The 24,448-nt window shown below is 41.0% G+C and overlaps 2 protein-coding genes across 7 annotated transcripts in view; one reads left to right on the top strand and one right to left on the bottom strand.

The window, feature by feature from the left end:
- The first annotated feature begins 83 nt into the window (after positions 1-83).
- On the top strand, positions 84-2,495 carry FAHD1 (fumarylacetoacetate hydrolase domain containing 1). The gene has a single exon (XM_059897285.1). It carries the CDS (start codon positions 382-384, stop codon positions 1,045-1,047), a length of 666 nt encoding a protein of 221 aa, XP_059753268.1. The 5' UTR covers positions 84-381; the 3' UTR covers positions 1,048-2,495.
- Positions 2,496-8,963: 6,468 nt separating this feature from the next.
- Positions 8,964-24,448, bottom strand: part of MEIOB (meiosis specific with OB-fold) — a 33,431-nt gene continuing 17,946 nt past the window's right edge. For 2 of the 6 annotated variants that reach the window (XM_059897353.1, XM_059897360.1), the window contains 8 exons: positions 22,432-22,532; positions 21,477-21,529; positions 21,294-21,389; positions 16,853-16,954; positions 15,239-15,392; positions 13,301-13,484; positions 12,498-12,584; positions 9,370-9,701 (listed from right to left, as the gene is read on the bottom strand). In XM_059897353.1, coding sequence (XP_059753336.1) covers positions 9,582-9,701; positions 12,498-12,584; positions 13,301-13,484; positions 15,239-15,392; positions 16,853-16,954; positions 21,294-21,389; positions 21,477-21,529; positions 22,432-22,532 — 897 coding nt within the window. In that variant the 3' untranslated portion in view covers positions 9,370-9,581. The other 4 variants (XM_059897354.1, XM_059897356.1, XM_059897355.1 and 1 more) reach the window with 4 other exon arrangements.

Below are 24,448 nucleotides of genomic sequence, written 5' to 3' on the forward strand. Positions count from 1 at the left end.
CCCGCCGCCCCGCCCCCGGCCAATCAGCGCTCGCGTACAAACCCGTGTCCTCAGCTCGCCCCGCCCTCCGGCCAATCAGCGCTCGCGGCCACACCGGTGCCTCCCTCGCGTCCGGCTGCCGCGGATCTGAGGGCCACCTGAGAGGCACCTGCGCAAGATTCTCAGCTTTTCTCCGGGGAGCGGGCCGTGTCCTGAGGCCGGGCAGCCCCGGGGCAGCCACTGGACAGCCGCTCCCAAGAGGACGGGCGCCGCGACTCCCGGGCACTTGGCGGAGTCCGCGGGACGGCTCTCCGAGGTAGTTGGTCCTCTCCGGGTAGCCTTCGGCGTCCGGTGGCCAGCCGGGCAGAGTCCACGTGACTCCGGGGGGCAACAGGCAGGAGCATGGCTGCCACCAGACCGCTGTCCCGCTTCTGGGAGTGGGGGAAGAACATCGTGTGCGTGGGCAGGAACTACGCAGACCACGTCAGGGAGATGCAGAGCGCCGCACTGAGCGAGCCGGTGCTGTTCCTGAAGCCGTCAACCGCGTACGCCCCCGAGGGCTCGCCGGTCCTCGTGCCCGCCTACACCCGCAACCTGCACCACGAGCTCGAGCTGGCCGTGGTGATGGGCAAGCGCTGCCGCGCCGTCCCGGAGGCCGCAGCCATGGACTATGTGGCCGGCTATGCCCTGTGCCTGGACATGACCGCCAGGGACGTGCAGGACGAGTGCAAGAAAAAGGGGCTGCCCTGGACTCTGGCCAAGAGCTTCACGGCCTCCTGCCCGGTCAGCGCGTTCGTGCCCAAAGAGAAGATCCCTGACCCTCACAACCTGAAGCTCTGGCTCAAGGTCAACGGCGAACTCAGGCAGGAGGGTGATACATCCTCCATGATTTTTTCCATCCCCTACATCATCAGCTACGTTTCAAAGATCATGACCTTGGAAGAAGGAGATATTATCTTGACCGGGACGCCAAAGGGAGTGGGACCCGTTAAAGAAAACGATGAGATCCAGGCTGGCATACACGGGGTCGTCAGTATGAGATTTAAGGTGGAAAAGCCAGAATATTGAGTGTATACAAAGCACCCTAACTTCTTAACACGTTTCAGGGGGAAGGGGAACAAGACAAAAGCAAGAAAAGGTTATTTAATGTGATAATACTTTAATGAGAAACCAATTTTTTAAGATGATTGGATTGCTATGCCTCAACTCAAGGAAGATGGACCGTCGGAGAAAAACTTGATCTAGAAGAGCTGGGCCAGAAATGGAAATGAGAAGCAGTGCCTCCTAGGAAACAACAAGCCAAATGTTCAGAAAACTTACTTTCCTTTCCTGAAACTGGACTGGATAAGACTTCAGTGGGTCATTCTGGGACCACGTGTTCAAGACTTAAAATCTGCAAAGGAAATGGAAAAGCACGTTTCATCAGTGTTTCCCAAAGCCCCTTGATCATGAAAATCATCTGGAGGTATTTGTAAAAGTAAAAATTTCCAAATTACTGGGCCATCCCAGGCCTAATGTATTAATTAATGGAATCAATCTCTGGCACTCCAAGTGATTCTTATCATGCAAATGTGGAAAAACACTACTCCACATAGTTAATTAAAAGTTTTATTTAATAAGTGAACAATTAATGAAAACCTCACTTGTTTACTTAGGGTGTGTATTCTGGCCCATAGATTCTGAGTTCAGGAGATAATTTTGAAACTATGGTTTCCCAAATAAATATGCTGTCTTTTGTGTGACCTAAAAGTGTACTTTTTTCCCCCCAATAGTGGTTAGGAGGGACACATCCTCATTAAGGGGCTTCAGACCTTGGTCTTTGGCCTTTGGCCTCCAGAATACTGTGCTTTATTAACAGAGTTAATCAGCACCTGTACCTCGCACCCAGCGATAAGGAAGCTTCAGGGAAGTCAAACTGCCTCTGAGTGCTGCTTTTGCTCTCACCTGCTCCCTTCTCTGACAAAAAGCTAAGTGAGATGCACAACACAGCTGTCAGAGTGCCTGGCGGAGTCCTTTAGGCTTAGGCAGGCAGGAGCTCCTGCTGTTAGCCTAAACAGAAGGCACCTGCTGGCTCCTAACATTTATTGAGCACTTAGTACTACTAGGCACTGTGCCAAGAGTTTTCTGTGTATTATTTAATCCTCAACAAAACTGGAGGGTGGTATTATTACTACCATCCCTGTTACACAGATGGAGACAGATTTAGAGGCTAGCCAGCCTGGCTGTATGGTCACTCAGCTAAGTGGCAGAGCCAAGATGTAACCCAGCCATCCCAAGACCAAATCCTGAAGTCTTTTTTCTCCGTATTTTTTTTTACTGAAGTATAGTTGATTTACAATGTTGTGCCAATCTCTGCTGCACAGCAAAGTGACTCAGTTTTACACATATAGAAATTTTTAAAAAATATTCTTTTCCATTATGGTTTATCCCAGGAGATTGGATATAGCTCCCTGTGCTATATAGTAGGACCTTGTTTATCCATTCTAAATGTACAAAACCTGAAGTCTTGACCACAACACAGGCTGCGTCTTTTAAGTAGATATATTAGAAAGTTCAAATGTTTAGGTATTATGCAACCCCCAATTTATAATTTATTATGAGGAAGTGTCATAGTTGGATTTGTTTATAAAATGTCATGCTATCTTTTATCTTTTTTGTTTTGTTTTGTTTTGTTTGGCCACATCCGGGCCGCAGCAGTGAAAGCCCAGAATCCTAACCACTAGGCCACTGGGGAACTCCCTTCTTTTATCTTTTAATAACATTTCTTTTTACAAATGCTTAAGCAATAGATGTTTATTATAGAAGACTCAGAAAATATGTATAAGCTAAAAACCAAAACACCCCAAATTTCATATGCACAGAGACAGTCCAAATTAAGCATTTGGTGTACATTCTTCCAAATCTGCAGATGTAATTGTGATCTTTTAAATACAATTTGTTCATATCATACACTTTTCTAACCTTTTTTCACTATATATCGTGACTGTCTTTTCATGTCAGTCAGCACATTTCAGTGATTGCATATGATGAAGTCAGTCCTCCATTTTTGGTCATTGAGATATTTTCTAATTATTTGCTAGTAGTTATTTCCTTTGGCTAGGTTCCCATAGTGGGAGAGATGAATCAAGGGTATGCTTATATTGAGAGTTTATTAGTAAAACTATCAGATATGAGGTCCAGCTGAACCAAGTCTACCAAGCTGACAGATCTGAAAGCAAGCTAAAGGTACACAGCAGGAGCAGTGTTCACATATGGCCCCCTTGGGTGAACAAGCCAGCATCCAGATAATGTACGGTGCCCCTGAGGTCAATGTTCACCCAGTGGTGGCACAAGCTTTGTCACAGACAGCTGCTATCAGCATTGCAGGTATAGCACACAAACTCCTTGACTGCAGGAATCAAAAAGAGAGATACCAATTCTCATAATTCCTGATGTTGCTAAAATCGCAATAATCCTAATACCCAGAAAGTACATTTTCACCAACTTTTATTTTTGAATAAATTTAAACCTACTATAAAATTGAAAGACTAATACAACAAACTCCATATACCCTGCACTAAATTCAACAATTGTTGACATTTGCTATGTTCATTCTCTCTCTTCCCACCCCACACCCTGTGTGTATACACACACACAAACACACACGTTTTGGAAAACTGAAAACTAAGTGAGTTGCAGAAACACTCTACCCTTTCAGCATGCATCTCATAGAAATAAGGACATTCTCCTATATAGTCACAATACCCTTATCACAACTTTTAAAAAATCCATGATATTATTAGTTCCTATAGAGTATATGGCTTGACATCTGTTCTTCTGGACTTTTTTTTTTTTTTAATTGTTCATTAGGCATATACTGTGAATATCTTTCCAGGTCGGTGCATATTTTCATAACCACTTTTAATGACTGTGTCTTAGATCATGTACCCCAGAAGCAGAGCCTTACGTGGGGATATTTGTTCACGTGATTTTTAGGAGTGCTCTCAGGAGAAAGGAAGTGAAGAGGAAGTAGAAAAGGCAGGGAACAAACTAAGAAAGAACAGGGTCTCAGAACTGGAGATGAGCTTCAGTCCACTGACCATCCCAAGGGGAAGTCATTGCCAGAATCTGCTCCCCCACCTCTCCTGTAACTTCCCCAGGTAATTCTCCAACCTTCATAGAGGCTGAGGGCTAGGTGCCTACCAGAGATCTGGGTGGAGCCCAACACTCCCCTAGAGAAGCGGTGCCCAACGTTTCTAGCACCAGGGACCGGTTTCATGGAAGACAAGTTTTCCACAGAGGGGGGGTAAGGGGAAGAACGGTTTCCAGATGATTCAAGTGCATTACATTTATTGTACACTTTATTTCTATTACTATTACATTGTAATATATAATGAAATAATTATACAACTCACCATACTGCTGACAGGAGGTGGAGCTCAGGTGGTAATGCAAGCCATGGGAAGCAGCTGTAAATACAGATGAAGCTTCGCTCCCTCTCCGGCCACTCACCTCCTGCTGTGCAGCCCGGACCAGGGGTTGGGAACCCCTGCGCTAGAGGTTGCATAGGTTTCAAATGCTTTGCTACTAGAAACTATGATGCAAGGAACATCCTCCATACACATATTTGGCACTTGTTTATTTCCTTAGGGAAAGTCTTAGAAGTGAAATTGATTAAATAGTTTGCACGTTACATTTTGATACTTTTTGCCAAATTGCCCAGGGGAAAGGATATACTAATTTGTACTTGACAAAGGATATACTAATTTGTACTTGACCTTTTTGCTCACACCCTAGCCAACACTGGGTATTGTGGCTATGGTCTTTTTAATTTGCGTTTCTCTGATTAATAGTGAAGCTGATATCTTCTCATGTGTTTATACAGTTATCTTTTTTTTTTATAAATTTATTTATTTTTGATTGCGTTGGGTCTTCGTTGCAGCGCACGGGCTTTCTCTAGTTGCGGCGAGCGGGGACTACTTTCTTAAGGTGTGCAGGCTTCTCATTGCGGTGGCTTCTCGTTGCAGAGTACAGGCTCTAGGCACGCGGGCTTCAGTAGTTGTGGCTCGAGGGCTCTAGAGCTCAGGCTCAGTAGTTGAGGTGCACGGGTTTAGTTGCTCCGCGACATGTGGGATCTTCCCAGATCAGGGATCAAACCCGTGTCCCCTGTATTGGCAGGTAGATTTTTAACCATTGCACCACCAGGTAAGTCCCCACAGTTATCTTCTTAACAAGACTATTGGGCACATCTTTGGTGTAAATGTTGGTGTAGGATCTGATTTCAAGGAAGTTTTATATTTCCTTTCAATTAATTCATATGCTAAAACCTTCATATATTCTAAAGGGAAAGAGTAAAGTAATTGTAAATCTAATAAGATACTAGAAAAAAATTCAAATTATAAAAGCAGAATAGACATAATACAACAAATATATTGCCAAATATGAGTGCCAATGATATTGCTATACCTCGACGTTTACAATAACTGGTACTTATTTTCTTTTTTTTAATTTTTATTTATTTATTTATTTATTTTTGGCTGTGTTGGGTCTTCGTTTCTGTGCGAGGGCTTTCTCTAGTTGCGGCAAGCGGGGGCCATTCTTCATCACGGTGCGCGGGCCTCTCACTGTCGCGGCCTCCTTTGTTGCGGAGCACAGGCTCCAGACGCGCAGGCTCAGTAGTTGTGGCTCACGGGCCTAGTTGCTCCGCGGCATGTGGGATCTTCCCAGACCAGGGCTCGAACCCGTGTCCCCTGCATTGGCAGGCAGATTCTCAACCACTGCGCCACCAGGGAAGCCCCTAACTGGTACTTATTGATCATATGCTAAGTGCATGAGTCTAAGCACTTTACATATACTAACTTACTTAGTCTTAACAGTTGCCAGCAGGAGTTGGTATATTATTATCCCCATTTACCAAAGGGGAACCACAAATGTGGAGAAGCTTAGAGCTGGAGTCCATCCTGGGAGTAGCAGAGGGGGTTGAGCCTGCAGCCACAGAGCCTGCCCACTCAGCCACCTCCACATCTACCTCCTCTAACTTGGCCTTCGTGTCCCATCTATAAAGTGGGCAAAATAACAGTAATTGCATAAATCAGATAATATAAATAAAGTGCTTATTACAAAATCCATCACATTAAAAAGTATTCAATAATGTAACATTGTTGCAGCAATTTAATATCTAGAAACTTATCCCAAAGAAATAATTAAGAATGTGGCCAAAGATTTAGCTACAGCCATCATTTGTAATAGCAAAAAATGGGAAACATTTTAAATGTCAAATGTTATTAAATTGATTACATTCACTATCATATACTCATATAATAAAATAATATGTAGCTATTGAAATTATGTAGAATACTTAATGGCATGAAAACTTTATTATAAATTATTAAGTGTAAAAGCAGGTTATAGTATAACCTGTATTTGTAAATTATATGTGTTTTTAATTTTTTGGTTTTATTTTGTAAATTATATGCTTTAACATAGATGGATAGAGAGATGATAAAAACTCAGGAAAGACATTTACAAAAATGTGAGATGCTTGCACACAGATGTTCAAGGTAGCTATGATTGGCTAATCACAATAGCCAAAAGGTGGAACAGCCCAATTGTCCACCAAGATATTAATAGATAAACAAAAGGTGGTACATTTATCCAATTCATACATACTACTCAGCCATAAAAAGGAATGAAATTCTGACACGTTATAACATGGATGAACCTTGAAAACGTTATGCTCAGAAAAATAAGCTAGACACAAAAGGACAAATATTGTATGATTCCATGTATATCAGGTACCAAGAATAGCCAAACTCATAGAGACCAAGTAGATCAGAGGTTATCAGAAACTGGGGGAGGGGGAGATGGGGAGTTATTGTCTTAATGAGTACAGAATTTCAATTTGTGATGATTAAAAATTTCTGGAAATGGATAGTGGTGATGTTTACACAAAATTGTGAATGTACTTAATGCCACTCAATTGTACACTTAAAAATGGTCAAAATGGTAAATTTTATGTGATGTATATTTTACCACAATAAAAAAAAAAACAAAAACACATTTATAAGAAAAGAATATACTTTCTACCAGTTTAAAAAAATTGGGATGGGAGATTATGGGTTTTCTTTTCTTTCCTTTTCCTTTTTTTTTTTTTTATCATTTTCTCTAATTTTTCTACAATAAACACATAAAACTTTATGATAAAAAATATTTAAAAAGCAAAAACAACTCCAGGGTTCCTCAAGATGAGTAATAGGTGGATAAATACATATTGTGTTTCTGCCACGTACAGAGTATTGAACCACAACAACAAAAACCCTCACCAAAGCAGAATTAGGAAAGGAAAACTGTATTTAAATGAACCACTAATAGAAGATTAGGAAAAATTATATAGTCACCAAACTATTTATGTAAAGCAATATAAAACATGTAGATCAGAAGTCACTAGGACCAGGAAAAGCAGCTTCTGGAGAGTAACAGAGAAATAGAGGGAGTTGTAGATTTTGTGTTGATGGGACAGAATGCTTCTTTCTTTCATCGATACTTCAAGTACCTGCATTCTGGCTAAACTACAGCCAAATTTTAGATACTGACCAGTTTGTAATCTTCATTCTGTTAATGTGTAAGTTAAGTAAGCTCTGTGAAGTACCTCTGATTCAGTGTGGCATGACAGCTAGCCCTGTAGATTCCAATTTCATCAGATGAAATAAGCAACTGTGATGTCCCTCTAGTGACAGGCATGGGGTCTCCTTAGTTAAATGCCACTGAGAGGTCACCATGGTAGCAGTGAGGAAGTCATGCAGAGCCCTCTGCTGCCCACTAGGCCTTCACAGGCCTTGGTTAGGGAACACTAAGTACTGCATATGCACCTACTTTGAGAATGCTGGTATTTTGCACCTGTATTATGCAGTTGAGGCTAGTGGTGAAACAGCCAGAGCAGCTGAGGGCCATGGACTATAGGAGCCCAGACAGCTGGTTCTGGCACCCAAAGTGCCAGGTGTTGGCACTTTGACACCTGCTGCTACAGGTCAGAGCCCCAGGAGGCCTGGCACAGCAGCGCCGGACACACTATCTAAGCCAGGCATCCTTGTCCCTGCACCACTCTCCTTCCTTCCTTCCTTCCTTCCCTGTCCACCTTCACAATTCACCCTGATTAACACACCTATCCCCTCCCCGAGGGAGAAAGGAAGGAAGCCCTTCATCAGGTACACTTGATATTTGCACAACTATGGTCAAGATCTTCATTACATCATTTATTACCACAATTTAGACACACTAAGTGTCAACTCACATCCCTCCCCCATGGCTGCATATGGTTAAAGCCAGAGAAAACATTACTGACAAGATAAGTTTATCTCCCAACACCAGCTTTATAAAAGAATTTCGTTCACTTACTTCTTCTTTTTTTCACTCCTGTGGTGGGTGAAGTGTAGCCTTTGAAGTGCCAGACCCAAATTACGCTGGACAAACCTCCCACACTGTGGATCAACACTGACCGCAGTGGTGGGTCTGTGCCCTGAAGCAAGTGACCAGTGACCGGAGATGGTGTGGAGCTGAGCAGAGCGCTCTGGGGCTGCTGCAAAGGCAGCTGAAGTGGAGGGACCGTCCCCCTGTCAAAGCAGAGCAGGTCGCCCACCCTTCCAAGTTCCTAAGACTCGTCACCGCTTGTGAAACTTCTGAAGTTGGTCTCCCCCGAGTTGATTCAGACTCACAAATGTCAAGTCTGAGTCAGCAAGCCTTCACAAGCATCGGGTAGCTCTGATGTGTCATCAGAGAAAGCAACCGACTAGAAGAGCTCTACAGTGATCAAAACAGTTGCACAGCATCACCCATGGACTTCTGCCGTCCCCACCCAGCACTGGGAGAACCGGTCGTCTGTGCCCATCAGCTCCAGCAAAGTAGTCTGAGCCATATCCACGTTGTTTTATAGGTTCTGATCTTTCTCCAGGCAAACAAGACAAAGAGGAAAGGGGCTTAAGAAAAGAAATCATTCATATCTGTGGGAAAGATTAAACTTGTTTATTAATTCATGCAAACACTTTCCAACTTGGGAAGAGAGAGGGCAAAGCCGGTAGAAAAGGCCTTCTAAGAAATGAACTTGAATAAGAGGGAGATTTTAGGATTTACTCTTAACGGACTCCAGGGGGAAACAGAATAACAATTTACAGAAACATTCTCACCACATTTGAACAAAATACAATTTTATCTGTAATTTTCAAACTCATTTTCCACTTTAAAGGCGGTTAAAACTCGTATTCTTTTCCAGAGTTTAAAATGACGTCTGGTTTTTAAATATTTCCTTGTCCAGACAAGTTCCTACTTGCCTCGATAGGATCTGCGAGCTTACAGGAGAGCACACTCACTCTCAGTCCACCCCTTGCTCTGTGAGATAAAAAAAACTGCAGGGAGAAAAAGAGAGTTAGTTTCTAAAATCACCTGGTATACAAAGCTGAAAACCAACGACCACAAATAAAGAACAGCAATGAGTTTCCTTCACAGATATGAACAAAAACTTCAATTAAAGCTGTAAGACAGTGGAAAGAGTTCCAGTCTCAGGCAGAGTTGGGAGAAAAATTATAGATCTGGCTTCTGACAGTGATTTTGTAAAAATCCACATCAATTTTTCATGACCTTTTTCTCAGGTAGGAAAGTTGGGATTTCAAATCCAACAGGTAGAAAAAAGGGCTTAAAGTGTGTTCAAACAACCAATTGTGACAGACGTGAACCTGCAGCAGTAACGTGACCTGTTAGAGCACAACGATATAATGATGCAGTTGATTAATAATGATGTCTCACTTTTTACAATTTACAAAGCACTCTCACCAACATTTTATTTAGTATAGAGTGGAAGGACACATCAGCTAGGCATTTTAATTTCCTTCATTAATTAATGAATTGAATTAAATCTTTGACATGTATTCATTTTATTTTGTATGAGTCAATTTAACCTTTTTGAAAATTATTCTTTAACACTAATATCAGATCTTACAAGATCTGTGATACTAATATCACTATGTGTTTTAAAACATTGAAATGAATAACTCACTTTGAAATCCCTCCAAATGAACCACTTTAAGTAGCCATTATTTTTAATTGAAATATGATAAATATACAAAATGTCCTATATGGAAATCCTTTGTTTTTATCTTATTAGCAGAGCAATGTAAGTTCTTATTTTTTAAATTACATGTTCTGTTTTAACTGATTTATAACAATTGAAATTGTATTTGAGGCTCACAATCTTTTTTTTTTTTTGAGCACTTTTATTATTTATTTATTTTTTGGCTGTGTTGGGTCTTTGCCTCCGTGCAAGGGCTCTCTCCAGTTGCAGCAAGCGGGGGCCACTCTTCATCGCGGTGCGCGGGCCTCCCACTATCGCGGCCTCACTTGTCGCGGAGCACAGGCTCCAGTCGCGCAGGCTCAGTAGTTGTGGCTCACGGGCCTAGTTGCTCCGCGGCATGTGGGATCCTCCCAGACCAGGGCTCAAACCCGTGTCCCCTGCATTGGCAGGCAGACTATCAACCACTGCGCCACCAGGGAAGCCGGAGGCTCACAATCTTTATTACATTTTGTGATATAATCACTACCTGCTTGAAATCTTTGTTAAATCTGACAAATATCTTTTTAACATATTCTTTGGAAAGGTACAATATCCATTTACTTGAGAGCAATTTGTTGCTATATTTGAATCAAGTTTGGGAAACTATAAATAAATTACCATGAATTTAAATTGATCAAACTCAGAGCAACTGGTACCTCCTGTTTGGAGGGAAACCACAAAGTTGGACAAGGATCTGAGTATATGCTGATTTGGGGAATAGACAGTACAGTATTTAGGTGGATTCATGCAAATGGTGGAAGAGATGCAGTATATTACTGTAATTTTCCCCCTTTGGCCTAGTAATAAAGAGGCCTCCAACTGAGGTCCTAGAAATATTGTTGAGGCCATTGATGACTCCATGTCTGCAATCTATTCAGATATGCTTGAGGCTGCAAGGAAAGGAAGCCACAGGAAAATGGGAAAACCTGCTTATGAGGCTGAGATGGAGCAGACCCAGTGTTCTCAAAGACTCTTTCAGGGTATCCATGAGATCAAAGCTATCTTCATAATAATACGAAAATGCTGTTTGCCTTTCTTACTCTCATTCTTTCACCAGAGTGCACTGTAGTTTTCGAGAGGCTACATGACATGAGATGATATCATTGTTCTAACTGCTAAAAGAATGTGTGCTCATAAATACATTTAAAATTTTTCTCAATGTTAAGTTCTAGTACAATAAATGTTGACAGATATAACTCACTTAAGAGCTCAAAAATTTTTAAGAGTGTAAAAGAGGAAACATCTGAAATAATGTAGACTGTAGCCCTATCTCACCTATGACCTGGGGCAAGAAGCAACATTTCTTGGTCCTATTTTCCTCATTTGCAAAACAAGGGGAGTTTGTCCCACTGCCCATTTTACACTTTTAACACTAAGGTTCTGTGGCCTTCCAACACTGAAGTGTTGCTATTGCTGCGGGAGTCTGCTCTGATCAGAGTTGTAGGAGCACAGAATTTTAGAGGCTTAGAGAAGTTAATTAACCTCCCCAGGGTCACATAGGCTGAGGAATGGTGGGACTGGGAGTCAAACCCAAGTCTGTCTCACTGCAGCATTTAACTTGCTATTGAATACTGCTCACTGAAGTGAGGAGCATCGCACATGGGGGCGGGGGGGGGACCCAGCTTTGACTCTAAAGCCCAGTTCCTAGCCTTGGAGTTAACATTAACGGAGTTAATATTTTCTTTGTTGGTCTTTTTCTTTTGTATCATTTGTAACTTCTTTATACTATATGAAAAAAGCTGATTACTTACACTGTTTCTATGGTAGCCAAATCCTTCTGCACATCTGGGAACTGGGCATTATTAAAAATAACAAATTCCTGGGCTTCCCTGGTGGCGCAGTGGTTAAGAATCTGCCTGCCAGTGCAGGGGACACGGGTTCGAGCCCTGGTCCGGGAGGATGCCACATGCCGTGGAGCAACTAAGCCCGTGCGCCACAACTACTGAGCCCGCATGCCACAACTACTGAAGCCCACGCGCCTAGAGCCCATGCTCTGCAACAAGAGAAGCCACCGCAATGAGAAGCCCGTGCACCACAACAAAGAGTAGCCCCTGCTCGCTGCAACTAGAGAAAGCCTGCACGCAGCAATGAAGACCCAATGCAGCCAAAAATAAATAAAAATAAATAAATTTATTTAAAAAATAACAAATTCCCTAATTTATTACATCATACTCCAGGATTTTCTTATTGCTTGAACATATAGAATAACATAGTACTGGGACTTCCCTGGTGACGCAGTGGTTAAGAGCCCACACTCCCAGTGCAGGGGGCCCGGGTTCAATCCCTGGTCAGGGAACTAGATCTCACATGCATGCCACAACTAAGAGTTCGCACGCCACAACTAAGGAGCCTGCCTGCCACAACTAAGACCCGGCGCAACCAAATAAATAAATAAATATTTTTTTAAAAAGAATAATACAGTACTATAAAATGCACTAACTTTTAAATAAATTTTGCTTCTTTCCAAAAGAAATTGCCACTTTAATGCTGTTTTCTGTTCATCCGTCATTGCAAGAAACTCATTTACCTGGATAAAAAAAATTAAACAAATATTTCCAAAGAATATATAGATAACTCATCTTGACAATAATGTAAAACAAATTTGCTCACTGGAAATGGAATTTTATCCATAGTAATTACAGGTCAATTCTCTTGATGGAGGAGATAAGGCTAGATAGAAAGGCTCTAAACTGAATGTTTGAAGCCAGCCAGGTGGCTCGGCACAGAAAGCTCCCCTTAACAAAGTGGAAACCACTGAGGTTTAATGGTAAACTTCATGAGCGGGTTCTAACAATAAAAAACATCAAACCTAACATCAAGCACACAAGCTAATCTCTGCTGCTGTGCTATGGGGCAGACTGAGGAAGAGCTCGTGGCTGACCTTATACACCTGGGTAGGTGAAATAGTGCCAAACCCTCCTCACAGAGGACCCTGCTCAGTGTCTCCAAGGTGTTGTTTTGCCCATTGTTATTTGACTATATAAAATGTCATGTTTATTCTCCACTGTCACCAAGGACCTCTCTTGTTATTCCTAACAGTTAATGTTAGCTAGGATTTTAATATGCAATATGTAATTATTTGTTCATTAAAACAATGTGTGTTTAAGTCAAGATTGATTTTTCCCAGACCTCTTTATTAATGAATTAATTTCTATCAAATGTTCACCAAAATAACCTATATGTTTGGGGAAGCGAATTCAATTTGGAAGTATTTCTAAACATATTTTCCTTTTTATTATTTACCGTGAAGCCCAAAGTCTCCTCAGCAACACTTCCTGTGAGACTACAGGAATGGAGGGTACCTGTGTGATCAGTAAGATCAATTAGCATATGGAAGCTGCGAAAAACTGATTTAAATTCTGAAGAATCTTTGTTGCAAGTTGTACAAGTGCTGGATGCTTCATTTACAATGTAACCACAGCCTGAACTGAAAAGAAACAAAGACAAGATAGAATGTGAAGGCCCTAAGTGACAAATCTGATCTCTAGCAGAAGAATTATCACTTAGACTTTTAGCCTAAGTCAGCACCTGGAATATTTACAGAGTAACTAATTACAGAGTGCTCAGCACTGAGCAGGGTACAAAATAGACCTACAAAATAGCAAGGAACAATGCACAGCAATACAACATGCTTTCTATTCAGTCAACCTCATTTTCAGTATTCCTGCTTCAGAAACTGGGACAAGCCAGTCCTCTCACAGTTCTGCCTCCTACCTTCCCCCATGCTGGGGTTCTTGCCCAGGATCACTCCCCAACTGGGGCCTTCCTCACTTGCACCCCAGCTCCCCCCCTTCTCTGAACAGCTGCACAACTTACACTTCAGCACGGACTTACACCCTATCACATCCTATTCCATGTTATTGCAGGTATGTTTGTTTATCTCCTGGCTCAGAGTTTGAGGGCAGGAATCCTGTCTTGTGCCTAGAAAGCCTGGGTTCCATGAATGCTCACTTGGTCCTGTACTAAGTCCTCTGTACATCCACAGAATAACCTGAGGGTTGGGGAGGTTCACACTCTAAATGCTGCTAGTACTGCTAGTGACACATTCTCCTCTCTTTAAGGGGTAATTCCATGCTGTTTTATATTTTTGAAGCAGTCATTACTTTGCCAATTTGAATAGGAAGACTAATTCAAATTTCTCAAGCAGAGGGAATGATCTGAAGATACTGGTTTCTTGTAAGCCACAGATCACTTTTGAATTAAATTTTAGATACTTTTCCTCAGATATCAATATTAAAGATGTAGGAAAAATAAGGGAGACAATAACATTGTTTTTAATTTTTGAAAAATATTTTTCAAAAAATAAACACCTGCCTTACACAACAGCCTCTACATTAGTTTTTTTCAACTTTAATACCAAATCATACAATGTTTTAAAAATCCATAGGCCAATTTCTTGATTGTGGTGGTTGATACACAAACCTACACATGATAAAACTATATGAAATTTCACACACACACACACACACGATGCATATTAATCTGGGGAAATCTGAATAAGATCAATGGATTTAATTAATGTCATTACTGTCTACGATGTGATACTATAGTTTTGCAAAATGTTACCATTGGGGGAAACTGGACAAAGTGTACAGTTTATATATTATTTCTTACAGTGCCATGTGAATCTAGAACTATGTCAATAAAAATGTCAATTATAAATCCATAGGGAGACTTTCACAATAACATTTTAGAATTTTCTTGCCAAGCATTTTTTGGCTAAGATTATTAAATCTACTTGGGTTTACTTTTCTATGCAAGTAGATACTAACTTTGACCTAGGAGAGGTTGGAAATCATATTCTTCATACAGTTGAAATAATTTATTAAAATGCTATTACTTGTATTGCTATAGGATGTGGTCACCAAAATAATTTTTGAATTGTCATAAAACAATAGTTTGTCATCCCAGTTAAAAGTTTCGGCATTATTATATCTTTCTATTTTAGGGTTGCTGAAACACAGTAAATTAAATTTTGCTTTAAAAGGCAATTATAATTTTGAATCTAAATAGTTTGTCAAATGCATAACCACTTATGCATAATGCATAACCACTATTCAAATGCATAACCACTATTATGTCAAAGAATAGCTTAACTTTTATAGAGTTTAAAATTTATTAACAATAATTGTTTTTATTTCTTATAAGAATGAACTTTCTAAAAGTAATTTGGTTGCTTACCATCTATTTCGAACTACTTTTGTAGTTTCATCATCAATGTTCAGTGTAGAAATGTAAGCATAAAGAATTCCATAGATAGGATCAGCTTTTCCTTCATTCTTCAAAGCTTTTACCTTTAATTGTTCAACTGTATAGACATCAACTATTGTATTTACTAAAAAAAAAAAAAAAAGTCATGGAAGTTCTAAATATATTCTAAGAACTCCGAAGGATTATATCCAAATAGAAAAGCTACAAAGCTCAAATGAGAATATGTAGTAGCTTAAGTTATGTAATAGAAAAATTATTATATATGATATATTAAAACTGATTATATAAAAGGACATAAAAGCAAAAAAGGAAAAGAATGAGAAATTAGTCTTTATTAAAATGAATAATTTCTGATCATCAGAAGATTCCATTAAAAGAATGAAAAGGCAAGCCATAGAGTGGGAGATGCTAGCAATCTATAAGGAGATAAAGGATTCATATCCAGAATATCTAAAGGATTCTTAAAAATCAATAAGAAAAAGACAAGTCAACTCAATTTTTTAAATGGTGAAGAGACTATATTTATTTATTTATTTATGGCTGCACCGCGAGACTTAGTTCCCCACAAGCCACGCTGCACAGCCGAAAAACAAAACAAAACAAAAAGAAAGAAAGAAAGGAAACATGTTAAATATCCCCCAGGAAAGCATAACAAAGTTCTTCTTTTACAAGTTAATGTGACTTGCAGAATAACTTATTTCATGCTTAATTCAATTGTTACTTACTCTCTTAAGAGGAATTATTAGGAAGTATTTCACCTCCTAGGATGAAGTTACAAGAACATGCCTTCAGGGAATGATTGAAGTCTTCCCTCTGCTTTTCCCCATTCTCCTGAGTGTCTAAGCATAAGCCACAGACGGCAACAAACCACATCCTTTTTTTTTTTTTGGCCACACCACGAGGCATGTGGGATCTTAGTTCCCCAACCAGAGAGAAAGAACTCGTGCCCCCTGCTTTGGAAGCGTGGAGTCTTAACCACTGGCCTGCCAGGGAAGTCCCAGCATCCCTTTTAAAGTCAAGCTTCAGTCTGGGGTCTGTGAACACATGACATTTTATGCAAAATTCTATGTGTGGGTACAGCTACTTTTCTGGGGAAAAGGTCATAGCTCTCATCAGATTGGCAAAAGGTTATATAAGCCTCCAAAAGTTTTAAACTACCTTTTTAAAAGTGGAAGTATAGGGCTTCCCTAGTGGCGCAGTGGTTAAGAATCTGCCTGCCAATGCAGGGAACACGGGTTCGAGCCCTGGTCTGGGAAGATCCCACATGCCGCGGAGCAACTAAGCATGTGAGCCACAACTACTGAGCCTGCGCGACTGGAGCCTGTGCTCCGCAACAAGTGAGGCCGCGATAGTGGGAGGCCCGCGCACCGCGATGAAGAGTGGCCCCCGCTTGCCGCAACTGGAGAAAGCCCTCGCACAGAAACGAAGACCCAACACAGCCAAAAATTAATTAATTAATTAATTATTTAAAAAAAAAGTGGAAGTGTAGCAGTTACATAATAAGAATATATCTTTTACTAAGTAACTTTATAGGCCCAAATTCTGGCCTTTTAAAAATTCAAATAATATTTAAAGGTCACTTACAATTTGTGGATTCTTTCAAATAACTGTCAATTTCATCATCCAGAGGATTCGTTTCTTTATTTTCTCTTATAAAATTCAATAGGATGTTAGCTTCTGGTGTATCTTAATTGAAAATGCATAATAAGTAAACAGCAAACTGATTATTTTTTAAATCACTGTAAATGATCCAAAATTATTTTTAACAGTAAAAAGTGAAGACGTATAAGAATACAATCAAACACAATATTACAAAGCCATTAACAATGTGATGGGGTGCCCCATTAACACAGAGAGATGTACACCAGATATCACGAGTTTAAAGAGCAGCTTACAAAACATCGTCATACAATTCCCTTTCATTTTAAAAAAGATACATGAGCAAAGTTATCTGGAAGAATATGTATCAAAGAAATGATTATCTCTTATGAGATGGTGAATTTACAGCTGATCGTTCTTTTTATGTTTTTATGTATTTTTTGAATTTTATATGTATTTCTTTTCTAGTCAGAAAAAAAATTTTTTTAAGGTTGTTTAAAACGCTTGCTCCAGGGCTTCCCTGGTGGTGCAGTGGTTGAGAATCTGCCTGCCAATGCAGGGGACACGGGTTCGAGCCCTGGTCTGGGAAGATCCCACATGCCGCGGAGCAACTGGGCCCGTGAGCCGCAATTACTGAGCCTGCGCGTCTGGAGCCTGTGCTCTGCAACAAGAGAGGCCGCGATAGTGAGAGGCCCGCGCACTGCGATGAAGAGTGGCCCCCGCTTGCCACAACTAGAGAAAGCCCTCGCACAGAAACGAAGACCCAACACAGCCATAAATAAATAAAAATAAATTTTTAAAAAAATTATTAAAAAAAAAAAAAAAAAAAGCTTGCTCCAGACTTACCTGGTGGCGCAGTGGTTAAGAATCTGCCTGCCAATGCAGGGGACACGGGTTCGATCCCTGGTCCAGGAAGATCCCACATGCCGCGAAGCAACAAAGACCGTGTGCCACAACTACTGAGCCTGCTCTCTGGAGCCCGTGAGCCACAACTACTGAGCCCACGGGCCACAGCTACTGAAGCCCATGTGCCTAGAGCCCATGCTCCACAACAAGAGAAGCCACCACAATGAGAAGCCTGCGCACCGCAACAAAGAATAGCCCCCCGCTAGCCACAACTAGAGAAAGCCCAATGCAGCCAAAAATAAATAAATAAATAATTTTTAAAAATTTTATTTATTTACTTATTTATTTATGGCTGTGTTGGGTCTTCATTTCTGTGCGAGGGCTTTCTCTAGTTGTGGCAAGCGGGGGCCACTCTTCATCGCAGTGCGCGGGCCTCTCACTGCTGCGGCCTCTCTGTTGCGGAGCACAGGCTCCAGACGCGCAGGCTCAGTAATTGTGGCTCATGGGCCCAGCCGCTCCGCGGCATGTGGGATCCTCCCAGACCAGGTCTCGAACCCGTGTCCCATGCATTGGCAGGCAGATTCTCAACCACTGCGCCACCAGGGAAGCCCAATTAATTTTTTAAAAAGATTCTTATAATTAAAAAACAAAACAAAACAAAACCTTGCTCCTCGGGACTTCCCTGGTAGTCCAGTGGTTAAGAATCTGCCTTCCAATGCAGGGGATGTGGGTTTGATCCCTGGTCAGGGAACTAAGATCCTACATGCCACGGGGCAACTAAGCCCGCGCACCGCAACTACTGAGCCTGAGTGCTCTAGAGCCCGCGTGACACAACTGGAGAGAATCCTGCCTGTGTGCTCTGGAGCCCGCGCGCCACAACTAGAGAGTCTGCATGCCACAACTAGAGAGCTTGCGTGCTCTGGAGCTGTGCGCCACAACTAGAAAGAAGCCTGCATGCCGCAACTAAAGACCCCACATGCCACAACAAAGACCCGAAGCAGCCAAATAAATAAATAAATAAAAAAAATACTTCAAAAAAAAAAAAAAGCTTGCTCCTCAATTTGGGACATGAGTATCCTCAGGAATAGTGAGATAATGTGCCAGAAGGCACAAATCTGATTTTGAAGAGGGGCTCTCTAACTCTGACACCCTTCAACTCCAAGCCCCAACCTCTAACACCTGCTTGTCTTCAGCCCTCCCTCACCATCTCCAACATTCTGCAAACCGTCCTGCCAATGCTTGGACCCCCTGACTCCCCTGGACAGAGTCAGGGTTTCTTCCTCCTCGTCCTGTTGTACCACAAGTCTTATCACTGTTGGTTCTTTCTCAGAACTAGACTGGAATCCCAGACAGGGGTTTTGCCTTTTCATTTCTGTACTTCAGTTATAGTGACTATCCTTCCATCCATCTGAGCATCCATCCACTCATGTACTTCCTTGTTCCAGAAAGTGTTAAAGTTACCTCAATAGTTGGCAAATAAAAGGCATTCACTAAATATCTGTAAATTAATGAGCATCCTGGGACAGAAGCTGGTAGGAAGGGTGGGGTGTAGGCACTGCTGTCAAGAGCTCTAAGGACAACAGGGTCATCCCAGACTGTCTGTGGGGGGACAGAAATTCTGCCTTCCCCATCTGATGAACTCTCTCGGGGCAGGAAGCCTGGACATGCTGGCTAGGATGAAAGCTCAAACCATTTAGAGGTTCTTAATTTCTATGTGGCATGTGTAGCCCAGGAAATTAGAAATAAGACTGATTTAAATAAGCATATTGAAATTCACACACCATTATACATATTCTCCTTTATATTTGTCTCCTTGAGAAATAAGGCATTTATTCTAATGATGTTAGCATTGCTCAAAACACTTTGACATTTCCCCTTTGAATCTGTTTTCAGAGCCAAACGCACAACATCCTTCAAATCTGTCTCATTAACTTAGTCTTGAGGTTTCGATACGATTAGTACTGTCAAGCTTGATAACCTTTTCCACCAGACAAATCCAACTGTCTTTTAGAAATTTTCCCAGACCAAATTTACCCTTAGAGGATGAAGATTTTCTATCATTGATGTTATTAAATATACTAAAAATAGTCTATTAGTCTATTAATAAAATATTAAAAATAAGAAACCATAGTACTCTCCTCAAAAGAAAAAAAAAAGTAATTGAAGAGTGACACTATTGCCCTGTGGTAAGAACAGACCATGGTTGTGTCCCCATTAATTTACAACAAAGAAGCCAGAGCAATCCTTTTAGAACTTAGATAATGTCACTGCCCTGCTCCCCCTTTCCTACAAAGTAAAAGCCAGCATTCTTTTATCAGTAAGTCCTTCTCGATCACCTCCATTTCTTCTCTGACCTCCACTCTTCCTCCTGCCCTGCTCTATCAGATCCAGCCACACTGGCCTCAGGGCCTTTGCACTGGCTGGTCCCTCTGCCTGGTGTGCTCTTTCCTCATTGTTAACCCCCTCACTGCCTCACCGCGTCTTTGCTCAAATGTTGCCCTCCCAGTGAGGCCTACCTGACCACCCTATGTAAACAGCAACCTGCCCTACACACACCGTGGCATTCTAGACCCTCCTGACCCTGTTCCTCTTTTACTTCTCAAGCATTTCATAATTCATGGATGTGCTATCTTTATTGTTCATTCTCTGTCTACCCCCTGCTAGGACGTGAGCTCCATGAGCAGGAGAGATATTTGTGTTTTGTCACTGGACCCAGAACAGTGCCCAGCACACAGCATGTGCACAGTAGACGAGAGCTCAACAAGAACAAATCAATGAGTGTCGTATCACCTCCCATGACACTGCTTTTAAGGAGACAACATTCCTGCAGTAGATGAGCAAGATCCAACACACTTATATTTAAAAAGTCTTGTTATTTTATATCATATCTCATAGTAATTTTACTTTTAAAAATTCTGATAAGTTTGGTCAAAGACAAAATTGCTTTATAGTTCTCAGTCACTATTAATGCTTCGTTATTGACCAGTAGAGTGAACTTATATTTAAAATGATACCTACTGTATTTATATCTTCTTGAGATTTTGAAGGATTATTCACTTCTGGGAATTCTGTACTCTTCTGCAGTGTTGGGCTGATCTTTCTATCTGCACTACAAAGCACTCAGAGGATGCTTAAGGGCACCAACCCCTCATCTCCCCAAACTTGCTTCCCTGATTTCATGCTAGAACAGCTTTAAACCCTTTAACAACCACTAGCAATTATGAACTAATGATTCTATATATATGTTCTCCACTCTCTAGTGCTGTTACTTGAATGCAGTAAAATTAAATTTATTTTTTAAATAGTCAGTAATTTAGGTTATCCAATCAATAGCAATGAGCTCTCAAAGTCATCACAAGAGATGATGCTTTAAAAATGAGTCTGGTTTTTCACATTTCTTTTGTAAAGATATCAAAGATATAGCTCATTGTAAGTTTTTCAAAGTCATATGAAGCAGTTTTTCACTTTTCATTCAAATGAAATCCAAGCTTCATTTTCATTCTTAAACACACTGCACAAATATTGGAATACATGATGTAGTCATTTCCAAAGGGATAAAAAATTTCAAATAGCTTTTTACCTGGATTAGTTGTAATAATGGTTTTTGAGATTACAGTTGCTGTCATGCAGTTCCGAAATTTGTCAAAACTTATTCTTACATCTGAGGCAAATATTACTGTTTGGGAAAAAAGCCATTTTAAAATTATTACACAGAGGGATAAAAAAATGACAAATATTGAACACAATCATTGAAGTATGATACCTGTTTCTCGTGGCACCCAGCTCTGTGCAAGTAGAATAGATTCATTATCCCAACTGCGTGTGTCAAAAAAGAAGTGATAAAAATCAAATACATTAGAAAAAAACTGGCAGTGACCACATTATTTACCAGAAAAAGGATGTCTTAATTGATGAGGTTAATAATCCCCCATAGGGTCCAAAGCACAGTTAAGGATTTTGGTTTCTCCTGCATTTTGCAGGGCTACACTCCCTATCTCACAGAAAATTTAACACCTATGAAAATCATTCCTTTCAGCACCATTCATATCTAACAACTTCTGCTCCTTCAATTCCTTCTTTTCCTATCACCCAGATCACTCCAGGCTAGTTAGAACTGAGTGACTACAAGTTTAAAAATTTTGAAGTCACTCTTTCATGCCATTAAGGGAGGGCCCCACCATGGATAAACTGCTCGGGGGACTTGATAGGTTGAAGCCCTGTTTCAAATTACGTGCTTTCTTTGGTACCCAGGCATCTGGAGTCTAAACAGTACCATGTTATACCCTGTGATGCTTCAGGATGTAGCCCTGCCCCACATCTGGGAGGCCCATAGAACCCAGCCTGTGACAATGCTTGCTTTTCTACCATCTTTCCATGGCTTGGCTCCAGGGTACCACCCAAGGAATCACAGAAAGTCTGGCTCGTTCTTTATCAATGAGACTTAGTAAATGACGATTTGTTACAAAACAGAGTATAATAATAAACAAGTTACAGTAGAGTCCATCTATGAAATCCCATGCCATCTAAAGATCTCATTTTAAGGTAATCATAGACTATAATGACTCAACATACAAGAGGAAGGTTTATTTTTTAAACACCATTTCTCTATCATTACTCCTCTCCTGATATGAAATCCATCATCTCCTGATGAAATTAAAATGTCTGACTTGGTGATAATAGCACAGATTTCACAGTTTGGAACAGATGTGGGAAGTTACCATATCATTGCAAAAGAAGACTCTGTCTCATCATAGAGTTTAACTTCACACCTCTGGCCTTTTCTTCGGTCTGAAGTTGTAAAGTATTTTGGCTCTCCAACCTTAGTAATTGAAGAAAATCATTATTTTTCTTCACCTAGAGTTGTAGAGGTACTTAAATGTTTGTTGATGGAAATACTCAAATGTTTACCTTTTAAACAACAAATTAGAAATATCAAAATAGCTAGAATCACTAATATATATTTGATGATTTAACAGCATCTTTTATCTCTGAACTAGGTGTATTTAAGTTGTAAGTCACCACACTTTGACTGAAGAGAGATACAGATATGTGTGCTTTAAGTCAAGACTGTGGGATCTTTTCAACATGTTAGAACAAATGCTCCATGACAAGTCCCTGGGTGGCATCTATGTGGACTCATTGAGGGTAGAAAGTACATTTTCAATATCTATGTATCCCCATGGCTTAGCGTAGGGCCTGGCACGGAGTTCATGTGACTGGATGATTTCATCTCTCTGGGCCTCAGTGTCCTCGTCTTGCTAGCCCAGGTATGGATATTGATACCTCCTTTGCTGCCTTCCTAGGGACAAGCTGGTGAGAATCGAAAGAGGGATAAATGGGAATGTGCTTTGATATACCGTCTGATTCAGTCCACACTGTGGTGTAAGAGGATCATGGAGGTGGGGGTGAACTCAGGGGCCCTTCTGTGCCCTCAGGGAGTTCTCACATGGAACAGCAGCACCTCTGATGGCCACACAGCAATGGCCCAAGCATGAACAGTCAGCTGCCCCCTATGCCACTGTCACCCATGCATCTGTTGTCAGGGCTGAGCTCCTTGGGAAGAAGCTGAAGAAAGAGCCACAGCTGCCTGCAGAAGAGAGCATCTAGAAAGAAAGTCAGAGGAAAGGACAGCCAGAGTATGAGAGAGGCCTACCATATCACAGCATGCAAGAAAACTGTATGAAAAGGAGTTTTAAAGTGAAGAGACCTAAGTAGAGGCGAGAAGGAAGAAAACAGGTTAAATAAAAACGTAAAGATAAGGAAATGTAAGAGGGATGGAAGCAAAATGGGAGAAAAAAGGCATGAAAATAAAAGAAATAATATAATCCTATGAAAGGTGGTACTAGACTCAAGGGGTGGAGGCAGGAAGGCGGACATGGAAAAAGCTGTTGCAGGTTTTATATTCATACTGAGTTTTAGAAAATCCTTACTACATTGTAATATAATGGCATTATATGGAATTTCAGGGAAATTGAGAGATCATATCCTGCCTTTAAGTAAGATTGAACCTAAGTTGCCCAGAAAGGAATTTTTCCCATTTTTCAATACTGTCATATCGGGTATTTATTCCTCCATCCTGAATGATACTGAGTGCTCACTGTGTGGCAGGCACTGTGCTGGGCTGGGCTGGGCTGGGCTGGGGAACAACGCAGGCAGGCCTCTGTTGGCCTGTCATGGGGATAGTCGACACTCAGTCATTTAATATGGAAACGCAATTAGCAATTACTTACAACATTAACTATAAGTACCCAAATCTATTTCCCTTTTTTTTATCTTCTGATTATCATCATTCTGTATATTGAAAATTGTTCTTGTCCCTTTATTTGTGTACTTTATTTTGTGAAAATTTGCTCCCTGCCAAGTGATTCTAGTCTGTCCAATGGAGTTCAAAACTTGCTGCAATAATTGGGTAAGAGGGAGATGTGGAAGCAAAGGATGGTGAGACATTCCCCGGCACCCCATGGAGGGTCGTTCTGCCCTGCTTTTCAGCACCTGATGCTATGCATTAGCTCACAGGGCCCCTACTGCAGCACCGTGGGTTTCTCGCTCTCTCCCTCAACTCAGGACAGCTCTGAGAACACGCACTGAATTGATTCCTTGATTTATTCAACCTAAGCCCCTTTGAAGAACTTCCTGGAGATCTTAAAGTCAATGAATTTACCCTTTCTATTTGTGCCTTTTGTTTAACTCAAGTATGAAAAGCTCTCATATAGTTAGCGGATCATTTATGACTGT

Source organism: Balaenoptera ricei, chromosome 15 (genome assembly GCF_028023285.1).
Source record: "Balaenoptera ricei isolate mBalRic1 chromosome 15, mBalRic1.hap2, whole genome shotgun sequence".
In the NCBI taxonomy this organism is placed as follows: Eukaryota; Metazoa; Chordata; class Mammalia; order Artiodactyla; family Balaenopteridae; genus Balaenoptera; species Balaenoptera ricei.